Raw genomic sequence first — 12,538 nt, 5'->3', positions numbered from 1 at the left:
GGAGTCCTCCGTCACTGAAGCAAGCAAGCCTCATGTTCACTTCAAGCTGCCTGGCTGCCGGCCCCCATCTTGGCTGGCAGTTAATTTGCATTTTGCCCTGATTAGCCAATGGGAAGGGTAGCAGATGTATGGCTAATTACCATGTTTCTCTTTTATTAGATAGGATAGGGACATAGCTATAGAATATGTAAATAACTTGCTCAAAACTCAAAACTCACTGCCCGCAGATGGGAACGGATAGCCTCTCAATTCAAACCAGGTTGACCCCACAGCTTTGAATAAGTCCGAGGGAAGACACTGCTTAAGAATTCCAAAGAAGAAAACCAAAGGCGGGCCATTTTCTTTAGAATGCCTTGACATTTTCCCCATAGACCGAACTCTGCAGCCACATTTCTGAATATTTGTCAACTGAAGTACTTTCTCCAGAACAATGACCTGAATCTTTCAACAGTGTGATATGTTTCCCCAAACTAGGAATGCTGGAGAAGCCCTCTCAGGTCAAATCAATAAATAAAATATCTCATTCTGAATTGGGAGTTGGTAGAACTGGCTTGAGTCCTGGCTTACTAATTAGATGTGGGATCTTATATATATAACCACAGTTTCCTATACTATAAATAGTTGAGATGGATAGTCTTTGGTGTCTTTTCCTATTTGTATAAGCTATGGTTTTGGATCTAACAAATAGCAATTAATTATTGAGCGTCTCTTCCATGCCAAGTTCAGTGCTAAGCTTTGAGGGGATATAGAAGAGAATTAGGGGGACAAGGGCCCTGGTCTCAAGGAACATACATTATATAGGTGGGCAGATGGGCTATAAGCTAGTGAACAATGTGAATTTCAGATATTGGGAAGTGCTACAAAGAAATTAAGGATAATGAGGGGCGGGGGGAGAGGAGATACAACTTCAGGTTGTGGGAAGTCAAAAAGCAATGTACTTTTTATGTATTATATAATTTCTTGTATACAAATAATTACACAGATCCAGGGATGGATATATACTTATGTATGTATATGTCTAGGATTCTAGCACATCATGATATATCTAACAGTCCCCCCAAATTTTTTTTGTCTTTTTAATTTACACTGTAAATAAATGTTTCATGGTTGGAAGGAGCTTTGTGATTAAAACTTGATGTACCCTACACTGAATTTTCTGGTGCAGCCACATTGATAGGTGCTGAAACATGGCCCATGTTCTTGTCTTCAAAGGTTAACTCCAATTTTTAGAAAGTTCTTCTCCTGAGCCCACACTTCTTATGAATTCTACCATTAGTCCTGACTCTGCCATCTAGAGCTACGTGGAATAAAGTTAACCCCCTTTTACCTGCCAGCCAGTCATAGATCCATAATCTAATAGTCTTGGCAAGATTATTTGACAATTTAAATATTCAATTTTTATCCATTCTCTAACATTTTAAAATAATATTTTATTTATTTCAAACTAGTTCTCAAAATTTTTTGACATACACGCCTCTCCATGAGCATAAAAATCTGATATGGTCCCCTCACTGTAGATTCTAAGAAGCAGCCCAATCCTCCCCCCACTTTCTCCTCCTTACTTGGAAAAATCATGGTTTGAGTTCATATTTTGGGTGGTTTCATCAACCAAGATGAGGTGGGAAACTTTGCTAACAATAGCTCCCCTTCTGACAAATGTGAAATTTGATTACGATGATATTAAATAAACTAGAAAAAGTACACGTCCTTTGTACACCCCATCCCCGGGGTGATTCTGACCTCAGGCAAGGGTGGAACCTATGGCTTGCTTTTCACGGGTAGTGTTTGAAGTGAACAATGAATGTAACTTAATATTATACCATTTTATGTTTCCAAATCCAGACAGTCTTGCCACAGCAGAAGTACGATTTCTCTTCTGTGCGCTAAACAAGGTGAGAGAATGAATGATGTCCCAGTGGGGCATGAACTTTATTTAGCTGGGTTGGCTCAGGGGAAAAACGATCCCTTGCACGTGACAGTGTCTAGCTGGGTTTGGGGGTGAGTCACACACGCCTCTGCCTCTCCTGCTCCTTGGTAGACTGTGGGCGCCGCCCTGCTGCCCGAATGAACAAGAGGATCCTCGGGGGCCGGACAAGTCGCCCTGGAAGGTGGCCCTGGCAGTGCTCCCTGCAGAGTGAGCCCAGTGGGCACATCTGTGGCTGCGTCCTCATTGCCAAGAAGTGGGTCCTGACAGTCGCCCACTGCTTCGAGGGGTGAGCTGCACCTTTTCTCCTTTGCTTTGCCTGGATCTGGTCATTTTGTCGCCTGGGTTCTTAGTGAAGCCCCTTCAGTGCAAAAGCCACCGATGATCTTCTTCCCGGGCCTCTATCTGCTTGGGTTTTTCTGCCCTCGGTGTTGTCAGCCTGTGTACGTGCAATGGATAGATCTTGCTTATGATTTATGTCCTAAAGAGAGAGGGATAGGAAGTTTAGTGGATTGACTCCCCGGCCAGCGTTGGTGTCTTTTCTAACCCTTTTGAATACATCAGATACATGTGGAGTTAAAGGGGGGACTTACTCAAGGGGATACTACAGTGAGGGGAGGGTGCTGGAGGAACTGGTGAGGACTTTGGGAAGCAGAGTTAAAGGTACAATCTGTGTATTAGTCGGGGTTCTCCAGAGAAAGAGACCAATGAGAGCAAGAGGTTTACTTTAAGAAGTTGGCTCACATGATTGTGGAGGCTTGGTGAGTCCAAAATCTAATGGGGTTGGCCGGAAGATGGGGTAGCATTGCAGTTCACATCCAATGGCCATTGGCTAGGTGGATTCCTTCTTGCTCAGGGGAGGTCTGGCTTGTTTATTAGGTCTCCCTTTAATCAGTCAAGACCCACCTACATTATGGATGGTAGTCTGCTCTACTCAAAGCCCACTGATTTCAATGTTAATCTCAGCCAAATACACCTTCACCGAAAAATCCAGAATCTTTGACCAAATATTTTGGCACCACGGCCCAGCCACATTGGCACATAAATTAACCAGAACAATGTGCCTAAAGGAGCAGAAACGGAAGACTAAGGGGATACCTACCCCAACTGACAAACATTACTGTAGAAGGTCCTCATGTGATCCACCTGTCTGTTATGTCAGGAGCAAGAAACCCAAACTGAGCAACAACAAAGAAAACCCCTAAACATGCATTGTGCTCCCAGAAGATCCAGGGGTCAGACACCAGGAAGGACATAGCTGGTGCACTTTGTCTCTGCTGGGCAGCAATGTCAGCACCAGCTGGAAGGTTCTGAGGCAGGGGTAGAAGGTTGGGGGGGTGGGGAGCTGCACTCTCCAGGCAGCGCTGCCAGTGGGCCGGGCCTTCGTTCCTCCCCACATGGGACTCAGCATGGTGACCGGCATTCGGCATAGTGAGCTTCCCAAGGAGAGAGCCAAGAGGATGTGATGCCTTTTGTGACCCAGCCTCCAAGCCATGCAGCACTGCTTCTGCTGTGGGGCTGCTCAGATCCAAAGGAAGAAACACAAAACTCTCTTCTCCGAGGGAGGAGTGTCAAAGGATTTGAGGACATTTTTTTAAAGAGAGAGTGAGGAGAGAGATTGATTGGTTGCCTCCTGTACTGCCTGACCAGTGGTCGAACCTGAAACCTGGGTATGTGCCCTGACCAGGAATTGAACCTGCCACCTTTTAGTTGTACCGGATGATGCACCAAACAACTGAGCCACCACACTGGCCAGGGGGAAGACATTCTTTTAAATAACCATCATACCACCAATTTTATTTTTAATAATTTTACTTTATTTAAAAGTCATATTAAGCAATAGTGAAATTTTAAAACAAATATGGTCACAGTCCTATCACCTAATGGATTATTTTCATTTGCCCAGGTTAATTTCTAAAAAAAAAAGGAAGGAATTTTATTTATTTATTTATTTTGCCTATTCTTGTTTTTTCTCAAACTTGCCACTTACTGACCATGGGTCAGTTCATGAACTTCTCTGGGTCAGTTTCCTCCTCTGTGAAACGAAGGACATAGCAGTCACAGGGGTGGTGCAGCCGTTAAGTGAGCCTCTGTAAAGCCATGAGAATCATGCCTGGGATTAATAAGTGACACATTGTTAAAGGTCAACTTAAAAAAAGTATTACTGAAATCATGCATTGTCCCTTTTCCCTTAACATTATGGCATGAGTATCTTTTCATTTTGCTAGCACTGTCTTTCTCTCCTCTCACACTCACCTTCACTTCCTCACCCTCCTCACAGTGCCCCCCATTACAGCCTGGTGAATGTGCCGGAACAGCTATAAACATACATTTTTCCCCCGGGTGTCATTGCTTCCTTTTACAATTTGGAATCCCACTCTATACTGGTGTTTGTAAGGTGACTTTCTCATGTAGCAATATATCGCCGGCATCCCTCCAAGTCAACTGACGTAGCTCTAACTCATTCTTTCCCAAAGCTAAATGATATTCTATAATATAGATTTACCATAGCTTTTTTTATTACTATTCCACAGCTGATGGACATTCCGGTTAGTTCCAATTTGCTACCGTTTTAACAATACTGCAACACACCTCTTTATACAAAGCTACTCACCCACTGATGCTCGCCTTTCTACAGAATAGAGTCCTAGCATGTATATCCAGTTCCAGGTGGGGATTACAAAAATGAGTACACATTTCCTCCCTTGGATTGCTAACCTAATGAGGTTGCAGACACTTAAACAAGTAATTAGTATATAATGTGATAAGTGATTGTGAAATACAAATGTGTACATCCAGTTATTTGATCACTCTTTTTGGGAAAGTGAAATATAAAACATCAAACCAGTACCTCCGCTGGAGAACATTTAGCATCTAAGACCCTAAATTATTGAGGAGTCTGTGTAGTCTGTCAGGAAATACACGGCAATGTAATTGTTTTGGAAGAAGCCAGATGTTTCCGGATGTCTTTTCCAGGTCTGATTTATAACTCCAGGGTAATTAGAAGATTAGACTAGCAAGAGTACATTCATCAAAAGATGATTACCTAAACGAATCCAACAGGTCTTTAAGGGAAACACATTCTCCACGTGCTAGTTCACCTAGGTTCAGATCCAATGTTTGTTGTTTCCGTATGTGGCGTCCAAGTTTCCTCTTTCACGGACGGATCTGTGCAGTTAAGAAGAGGCCTTGCAATAGAGAAGAAATATATGTTTATAATTAAGGAAATGGGTAAGATATCAAAGGCCTTGGTGAAATTTTATGGAACACTAAACTCAACAGAACTGTCAAGAGGGGCCTGGCTTGTCCATAAGAAACTAGAAATGGCCCAACTTCAAACAAGCCTTCGTTTGGATGTGTGCTAATAACTCTGATTCTATTTTACAGTCTCTCCAGTGGCCCTGCAAGCTTTTGGGAACTTCTAATTATAAGCCTTACTCTCTGCTGGAGCCATCGATTGCTGCAGTTAATGGGATTTACTTCATATCCTGGTCCCATGCTTTGCCAATCCCAGTGTGACTCATCTGTAGGTCTCCTCAGGCCTGTCTCTGTTAATTATATTGGTGGGGAAAAAGCCATAAATTTGTTTTGCTCTTCCATGGAGAGGTCTTTAAAAATCCCCAATGAAAATTAAAAACATGAGATGCTAAGCTGATCAGATCAAGTTCCATATGCCCTAATAAGAATTCAACTTCAACAGTTGTAAGGGAGAAAGACTTTCAGGGGTAACGGAACAGCAATTTTCCTGCCTTCTTCCGCCTCTGAGAGATGGAAGGATGACCTTCCTAGGCTGGCAAACAACTAGTAATTGTCGGAAGCATCTGATTTCTCTCCAGGAAACCCACATGAATATCTATCATCCTACTATCCTCCTATATAATAAAAAGCTAATATGCAAATTGACCAAATGGTAGAATGACGGGTCACTATGATGCGCACTGACCACCAGGGGCAGATACTCAATGCAAGAGCTGCCCCGTGGTGGTCAGTGTGCTCCCGCAGGGGGAGCACCACTCAGCCAGAAGCCCTGAGCTGGGCTCACGGCTGGTGAGCACAGTGGTGGTGGCAAGAGCCTCTCCTGCCTCCATAGCAGTGCTAAGGACCCCTCAGGGGATGCCTACCTGCCAGCTTAGCTTCCTGCTAGGAGCGGACCTAAGCCAGCAGGCGGACATCCCCCAAGGGGTCCCAGACTGCAAGAGGGCACAGGCAGTGGTGGCAGAAGCCTCTTCCGTCTCCACAGCAGCGCGAAGGAGGCCCCGTGGAGCGGGTCTAAGCTGGCAGGCAGACATCCCCTGAGGGGTCCCAGAGTGCATGAATCTCGTGCACCGGGCCTCTAGTGTGACCATAATCGCTATCCCTGCTAGGTCACCCTTGTCTTGACTTCTCTAACAAGACTTTTGTTGCATGTCTGCACTTCTTCCCCCATTAACTCAGCCCATCAAGGAAATATGGTCTCCTCATCTTCTTTCTCTCTCTAGCTGATGAAGTGCCCTGGGCTGGTCACTTCAGCCCTCTCACCAGGACCTTCAGCTTCTTTGTTCCTAGATCTTTCTGCCATACATGCTGGGCAGACCTGTCCCAATCTCAGTCCTTTAATATACTCGGAAAAGAAAGTGAGAGATTTGACTTTTCATACTGAACCCATGTTGTGTCCTCAGGGTTACTATTTTTTATCTTCTAGGTGCTTATGAACTATGCCAGTAATTCACAGTTTATTTTCATTTTATTGACGTACAGGGTTGATCCATTCCTTTCAGTAATAATGCCCAGTAAAACGGGAATTTTCCATTTTATATGCATACTTCCCCTGGGGTGCTGTTGTTTAGCATCAGTGGAGAGTGAGCCAGTGTGGTTGTCAAAAGCCCTTGGTAACTGACCTGACTCCCTCTCCCCACGGTCCTGCCTCCTGTGGAGGTATTCTCTGCCTTCCTTCCCTTTTCAGTGGAAATGTCTGGGTCTAGAACAAGGGTGGGCAAACTTTTTGATTCAAGGGCCACAATGGGTTCTTAAACTGGATCGGAGGGCTGGAACAAAAGCATGGATGGAGTGTTTGTGTGAACTAATATAAATTCAAAGTAAACATCATTACATAAAAGGGTACGGTCTTTTTTTTTAGTTTTATTCATTTCAAATGGGCCAAATCCGGCCTGTGGGCCGTAGTTTGCCCACGGCTGGTCTAGAACATAGCAAGCAGTTGGCCTAAAATATGGGCTGACCCATAGCTCCTGGGGCTTGCTGAAACTGGGCGCTCTTCTCTTTCCAACCCTCATAGTTACTTCTTTGTTTCTTCTAGCCTTGCAACTACCTATCCATGCACTCTGCATCTGCACCTGAGCAGGGTTCTGTGATCTCTTGCTTGGGTGGGGTAGGTATGACCTGAGTGGTCTGGAAAAGATCATTCTGACATCGAGAACTTTGTTCTCCCTTGAACAATCAGAAGGTTGGGTCACACCGGGCATTTCAACATGACAGCAATTAGCAGAACTGAGAAGCGATGGCCCTCCAGATGTTCAGGCCTTGTGGTCTGACTTATTGACGCACATCCAGCCCCTTCACACATTTTCTTGTGGGTCACCCTAAAGTCATTTCACTGCATGTGTCACAGAGAATTCTTTAGAAATACCAAGGGCAGAGCCCGCTTTTAAAAGTAAGACATTTGTAACATTTATAGAACAGCAATGACGCTGTTGCGTGATATTTCCTAGAACAAATTTGGTGACCTTTAAACTACCTCCACATTGCCACTTAGCTATGCTATTTCTGGAGTAAGACAAAATAGGGTGATTTCTATTACAGGTGTTCATTATATATATATTCATTCTTTCCTAAAAAAAAAAAAAAAAGGAGAAATATTTGAGATACTAAAGCAAAAGCAAAAAGGGCAAAAAAGGGAAAGTTTGTGCTCTCCAGAAAAGATAAGGAAAATCTCTGATGTTGGCTAGCTGCATGAAGCACAAATGTGCCATTTTCATGTCTAAACTAGATTGTGGCAACTTGCAAACCACAGTGACTGGTTACTGTGCGCAGCGACACGGTGCCTGCCACTGTGTAAATTCCCCTGCCTGCTCCATGCACCTGAGACGTGTGAAGCTGGGCTTTCTCTCTCAAAAGGTTAAGAGGCCAATGGCTCCCGAATTACCATTGCAGGAGAGAGAACGCCGCCGTGTGGACGGTGGTGTTTGGCATCAACAATCTCGACCACCCGTCGGCCTTCGTGCAGACGCGCGGGGTGAGGACCATCATCCTGCACCCGCGCTACAGCCGCGCGGTGGTGGACTACGACATCAGCATCGTGGAGCTCAGCGCGGAGGTCCAGGAGACCAGCTACGTGCGGCCCGTCTGCCTGCCCAGCGCGGAGCAGGCCTTGGAGCCGGACACGTACTGCTACATCACAGGCTGGGGCCACATGGGCAGCAAAAGTAAGCCGGTGGGCGCAGCGCGTTGCCTTTCAGCTTGTCACGGAAAGACCCCGAGTTACTATTGATGTCTCTTTATCTCTCCCTCTCCCTTCGTCTCTCTCTAAAAATTAATAAACATATATTTTTTAAAAGACTTACATAAATAAATTTTTTTAAAAAGTATAGACACAAATGGTACACACTGAGCATGTGCGTCACTCCCCCACGCAAATGATAGATGTTAGCTATGGCACTCAAACCTGCCCAGCTCAGAGGCAGCCTCAAAACGCTTCTCCAGCTGAGTCTCTCTCCAGGGAGCCAGTGCCAATGCTTTGGCGCTGCCAAGCCAGATGAGACCTGTCAGTCACGCCTGTGACCCGCCTCCACGGGTGGTTTGCACTCTGCAGGCCAATCACCTGCTCCCGACTAGCGGTTAGGCATTCCGCCCTGCCCTGCAGCCTAGGGCTGGGCCCAACTTCCAGGCCTGCCTTGTGATTTGGTCTTGTCGACCTTTGTAAGACAACCAGGAAGTCTTTCTCCAAAGAAAACTGGTTTGCTATTTGCCTACTTAAATTGATTAAAGTAGTTTGGCTCCCTAGGCCGGTGGTCGGCAAACTCACTAGCCAACAGAGCCAAATATCAACAGTGCAACGATTGAAATTTCTTTTGAGAGCCAAATTTTTTAAACTTAAACTATATAGGTAGGTACATTGTTACTAACTTAATTAGGGTACTCCTAAGGCTTAGGAAGAGCCATACTATGAGGGCCAAAGAGCGGCACGTGGCTCGCGAGCCGCAGTTTGCCGACCACGGCCCTAGATGATTTGAACATACAAAACATAGAAATTGAAACATTTTTCCAACTTACTTCCAGCCCCCAAATGGACTCTCAATTTTTCTTGGCCTCTTAGGGTTGAGAATATGAATTTAACCCATGAGATATTTTCTTTCCAAGGCCACTCCGTGTCACGGGTGTGTGTGGCTCTCGGGAATGGCGATGTGGATGGCTGTCCTGTGAGCCACCTTAGCAGCCGCCAACTTGAAGGCCTCTTTTTTTTTTTTAATTTTGTCAGATAAGTGTTGAGCTAAGTTGAGTTTCCTTTCTATATAGTCAATTGATGACAAAAAAGAAAAATTCAATAGACAGAAGTAAGCCAGTGATGTCTGAAAGGCTCACCTGTAAGAACGTCAAAGGCAAGGTCAGACATGTGATGTCACCGTTCCTGGCACCTTGCTTTCTAAAAGCTACAATTAGTACTGCAATAGCGATAAGAGCTGACTATACTTTCTATTGCCTCTCCTCGTACTGCTCCCACAATATCCACATCAAACTGACAGCAATCCTGTAATATATCGCACCTGCCACAAATATAGTGCAGCGTGAGGAGCAAAGATGTGGATTCGGTGAGAAAGTCTGACTATACAGGGAAAACATAACAGCAACCGTCTAACTTCTAGGACTATTGTAAAGATTACAGACAAGAGGCCTTGAGAATGGCGAGGGGAGGTGTCGCCTGGCCTGCTCTTAGTACCCCATGCATGTTAGCGATTGCTCTTATGACCATTCTTTGACAACTCCTGGAACTTTCACTGTCCTCATCACACTGAGTTTTCCAAACATGATTCCTTCTCCCAATAAGGTCCCCTGTGCATTTTCACTGCATCCCCATCCCCATTTGTAGAATGGCGAAGCAACTACGAATTCATGCTTCCAGAAGCCGTTGTCCTCTTTTGAGAACTTTCCAGCAAGATGGCATTCACATAGTCCCCTCGGATACTGAGGGATGGCTTTGTCCCTGTCAACATCTCTCTGTCATGTCCTCTAGGATGAAAGGTTCTTACCTCAAATAATGGCCCCCCATAGCGCATGGTCTCATGGTGAGACACAGGCGTTAAGCTGAGGAGAGGGTGGGTCCTGCCTGCTGGAGGCCCGGGTGTGTCCTGCGGCAGAGCTGGCAGCCTCCTGTCTGGGGCAGAGCCATGGGGCAGAACCATTTCATTGCAGTGGCTGTTGGTTTTATTGGGGAAAGTGTGAGCCAAGTTACCTACCCGGGTGACTTAACCACTCTGCGCCTCGCTTTTCTCAATACAACAAAGGGGTTTGACTGGAGGATTGCCATCAACCCTTCTAATTGGAAAATTCTGATTGCAAACAAGCCTTGTTTTTGAAATGGCATTCTAAGTAAAGAATAAAAATGTAATCATTTCATATATAGTTAGCCTCATTTTGAGCCATTTTACCCTTCTTTTAATATTTTCTTCCCTCCTTCCCTCCTTCCCTTCCCTTCCCTTCCCTTTTCTTTTTTAATACCCAGTGCCCTTCAAGCTGCAGGAGGGAGAAGTCCGGGTGATTTCTCTGGAGCAGTGTCAGTCCTACTTCGACATGAAGACCATCACCACCCGGATGATATGTGCTGGCTATGAGTCCGGCACAGTGGACTCGTGCATGGTAAGTTGTTTTCTGATTATTGAGGTAATTCAGTTCAGCAATAGCTCCAGGGGGCCCACACAAACTCATTGTTATTCACGTGAGGCCTTTCGGGGACCATTTTAGGGGCTAAGACAAATGAGTTTCTAAGAGGAGCAAGTGGTAACCAGGGCCCTAACCAGGCTGCCTGGGAAGCAGGGGGACACCAAGGGCATTTTTAGCCATTGGGGTGAAGGCATTGAAGCACGGGCCACACCCCAGCACCCAGGCGTGTGACAGAGCCACCTCTATCTCAGCAGGTGGTCACACCGGCATTGTCTGGGCCTGCACTTGACTCCCAACATGTCTACAAATGTCACTGCATGCGACTCAGACACTCGGGATTCATGGTCACAGCAGTTCGTAGAGCAGGCTCACTAAGCAGTTCAGGGAAGCCTCTTCTTTGTTACTTGGTAAACACTCCTCGGCTATGGCACTGGACTGGCTCCCAGGGAAGGAAAAAACGGGCAAGTGCTCAAAGAAGCTGACGACGGAGCGGGGACAGCAGTTACTCTCCGCCAACGCTGTGAAGCACCTTTGCTATTTCACTGCTTTGGACTAGGTCCAGCTGCCCCGCCCCATGTTAGAACTGAAGAAGAGAGTCAACAAGGGTGTTACCGCTGGCCTAGCATAACAACATGACACTTCTGGTGGTCCTGCTTCAGAGTGGGCAGACCCGGGACTGGGGATGGCCCGGTGGGGATTCCTTAGACAGTTGCCGGGGGAAAGAGAGAGGCAGACAGTTGGCTCCCTTAGAGCTTCATGAGGCCACCGACCCTGCAGCCCCTTGGCCACAGGACCCAGCTGAGGTGGGCAGGGATGGAGGAATCCCACCTTCCAAGCAAGAGTCCCGGGTTTGATTTCCGGGACTCTTAAATAATACATAAATATTATTTATATTTAAGTATATATAAATAATAAAAATTTAAAAATAGTGTTTTGGGAGGCAGAATGGTGTAGGGCTTGTTACACAGCATTTGCAGCCTGAAAGATCTGGGTGGGACCCCATCTCTGCTGGTAAGAATAATACCTGGAGAAATTATCTAACCTCTCTAGAAAGGTTCTTCATGAGTGAAATGGGACTGAGTCTAATTTGCACGGTGTTTGGTGTAGGTGAGAGCCCCTATCTTTCATTTATCTGTGTGGGATGTCTGGCATATACACTCAACAAAGAGTAACTGTGTGAATATTAACATTTATCACTTGGTGCTTATTGTGTTGCAGGATCTCTTCCAAATGCTTGATAACAACTCATTTAATTCTCACAATCACCTATTGTGATGTTTCATTGTTTTTCTAGTTTACAGATCGAGAAAAGAAGGGACCAGAGATGTTAAGTAATTTACCCAATAGTACACAGCAGGAAAGGTGGTAGAGTAAGGATATGAAGCCAGGCAGTCTGGCTCCAGGGCCCAGTGTTGGGCCACTATGCCATCCTAGTCGCAATGATGACTGTGAATACATTTCTCCAAAGGAGGGGCAAGAAGGTGATTCTTGAAAGAGAACCGAAGGCTGTGCACAGACACAGGCACAGGCATTTCATATCTGGTGCCTAACGTGAACCGAGTCACTGCCAACTTCTTCAGCAGAGGGAATTCGGCACTGCGGGGATCTTTTTTTTTTTTCTTTTTCTTTTTTTTTTAAATTTTTTATTACAAAGGGTATTACATATGTGTCCATTCCCCCCCCGGCCTAGACAGTCCCCTAGCCTCCCCTATCCCCCAGTGTCTTATGTCCATTGGTTATGCT

The 12,538-nt window shown here is 45.6% G+C and overlaps 1 protein-coding gene across 1 annotated transcript in view; it reads left to right on the top strand.

The window, feature by feature from the left end:
• CORIN (corin, serine peptidase) overlaps nt 1-12,538 on the top strand; it is a 181,332-nt gene that overhangs the window by 164,706 nt on the left and 4,088 nt on the right. The window contains exons 17-20 of the mRNA XM_015560986.1: nt 1,843-1,892; nt 2,039-2,213; nt 8,072-8,343; nt 10,638-10,771. Coding sequence (XP_015416472.1) covers nt 1,843-1,892; nt 2,039-2,213; nt 8,072-8,343; nt 10,638-10,771 — 631 coding nt within the window. The remainder of the gene's footprint in view (nt 1-1,842; nt 1,893-2,038; nt 2,214-8,071; nt 8,344-10,637; nt 10,772-12,538) is intronic.

The sequence above is a fragment of the Myotis davidii genome, unplaced genomic scaffold (assembly GCF_000327345.1).
Source record: "Myotis davidii unplaced genomic scaffold, ASM32734v1 scaffold455, whole genome shotgun sequence".
Classification (NCBI taxonomy): Eukaryota; Metazoa; Chordata; class Mammalia; order Chiroptera; family Vespertilionidae; genus Myotis; species Myotis davidii.
The sequence above is the reverse complement of the archived record's forward strand: the minus strand, read 5'-3'. Positions and strand labels throughout refer to the sequence as shown.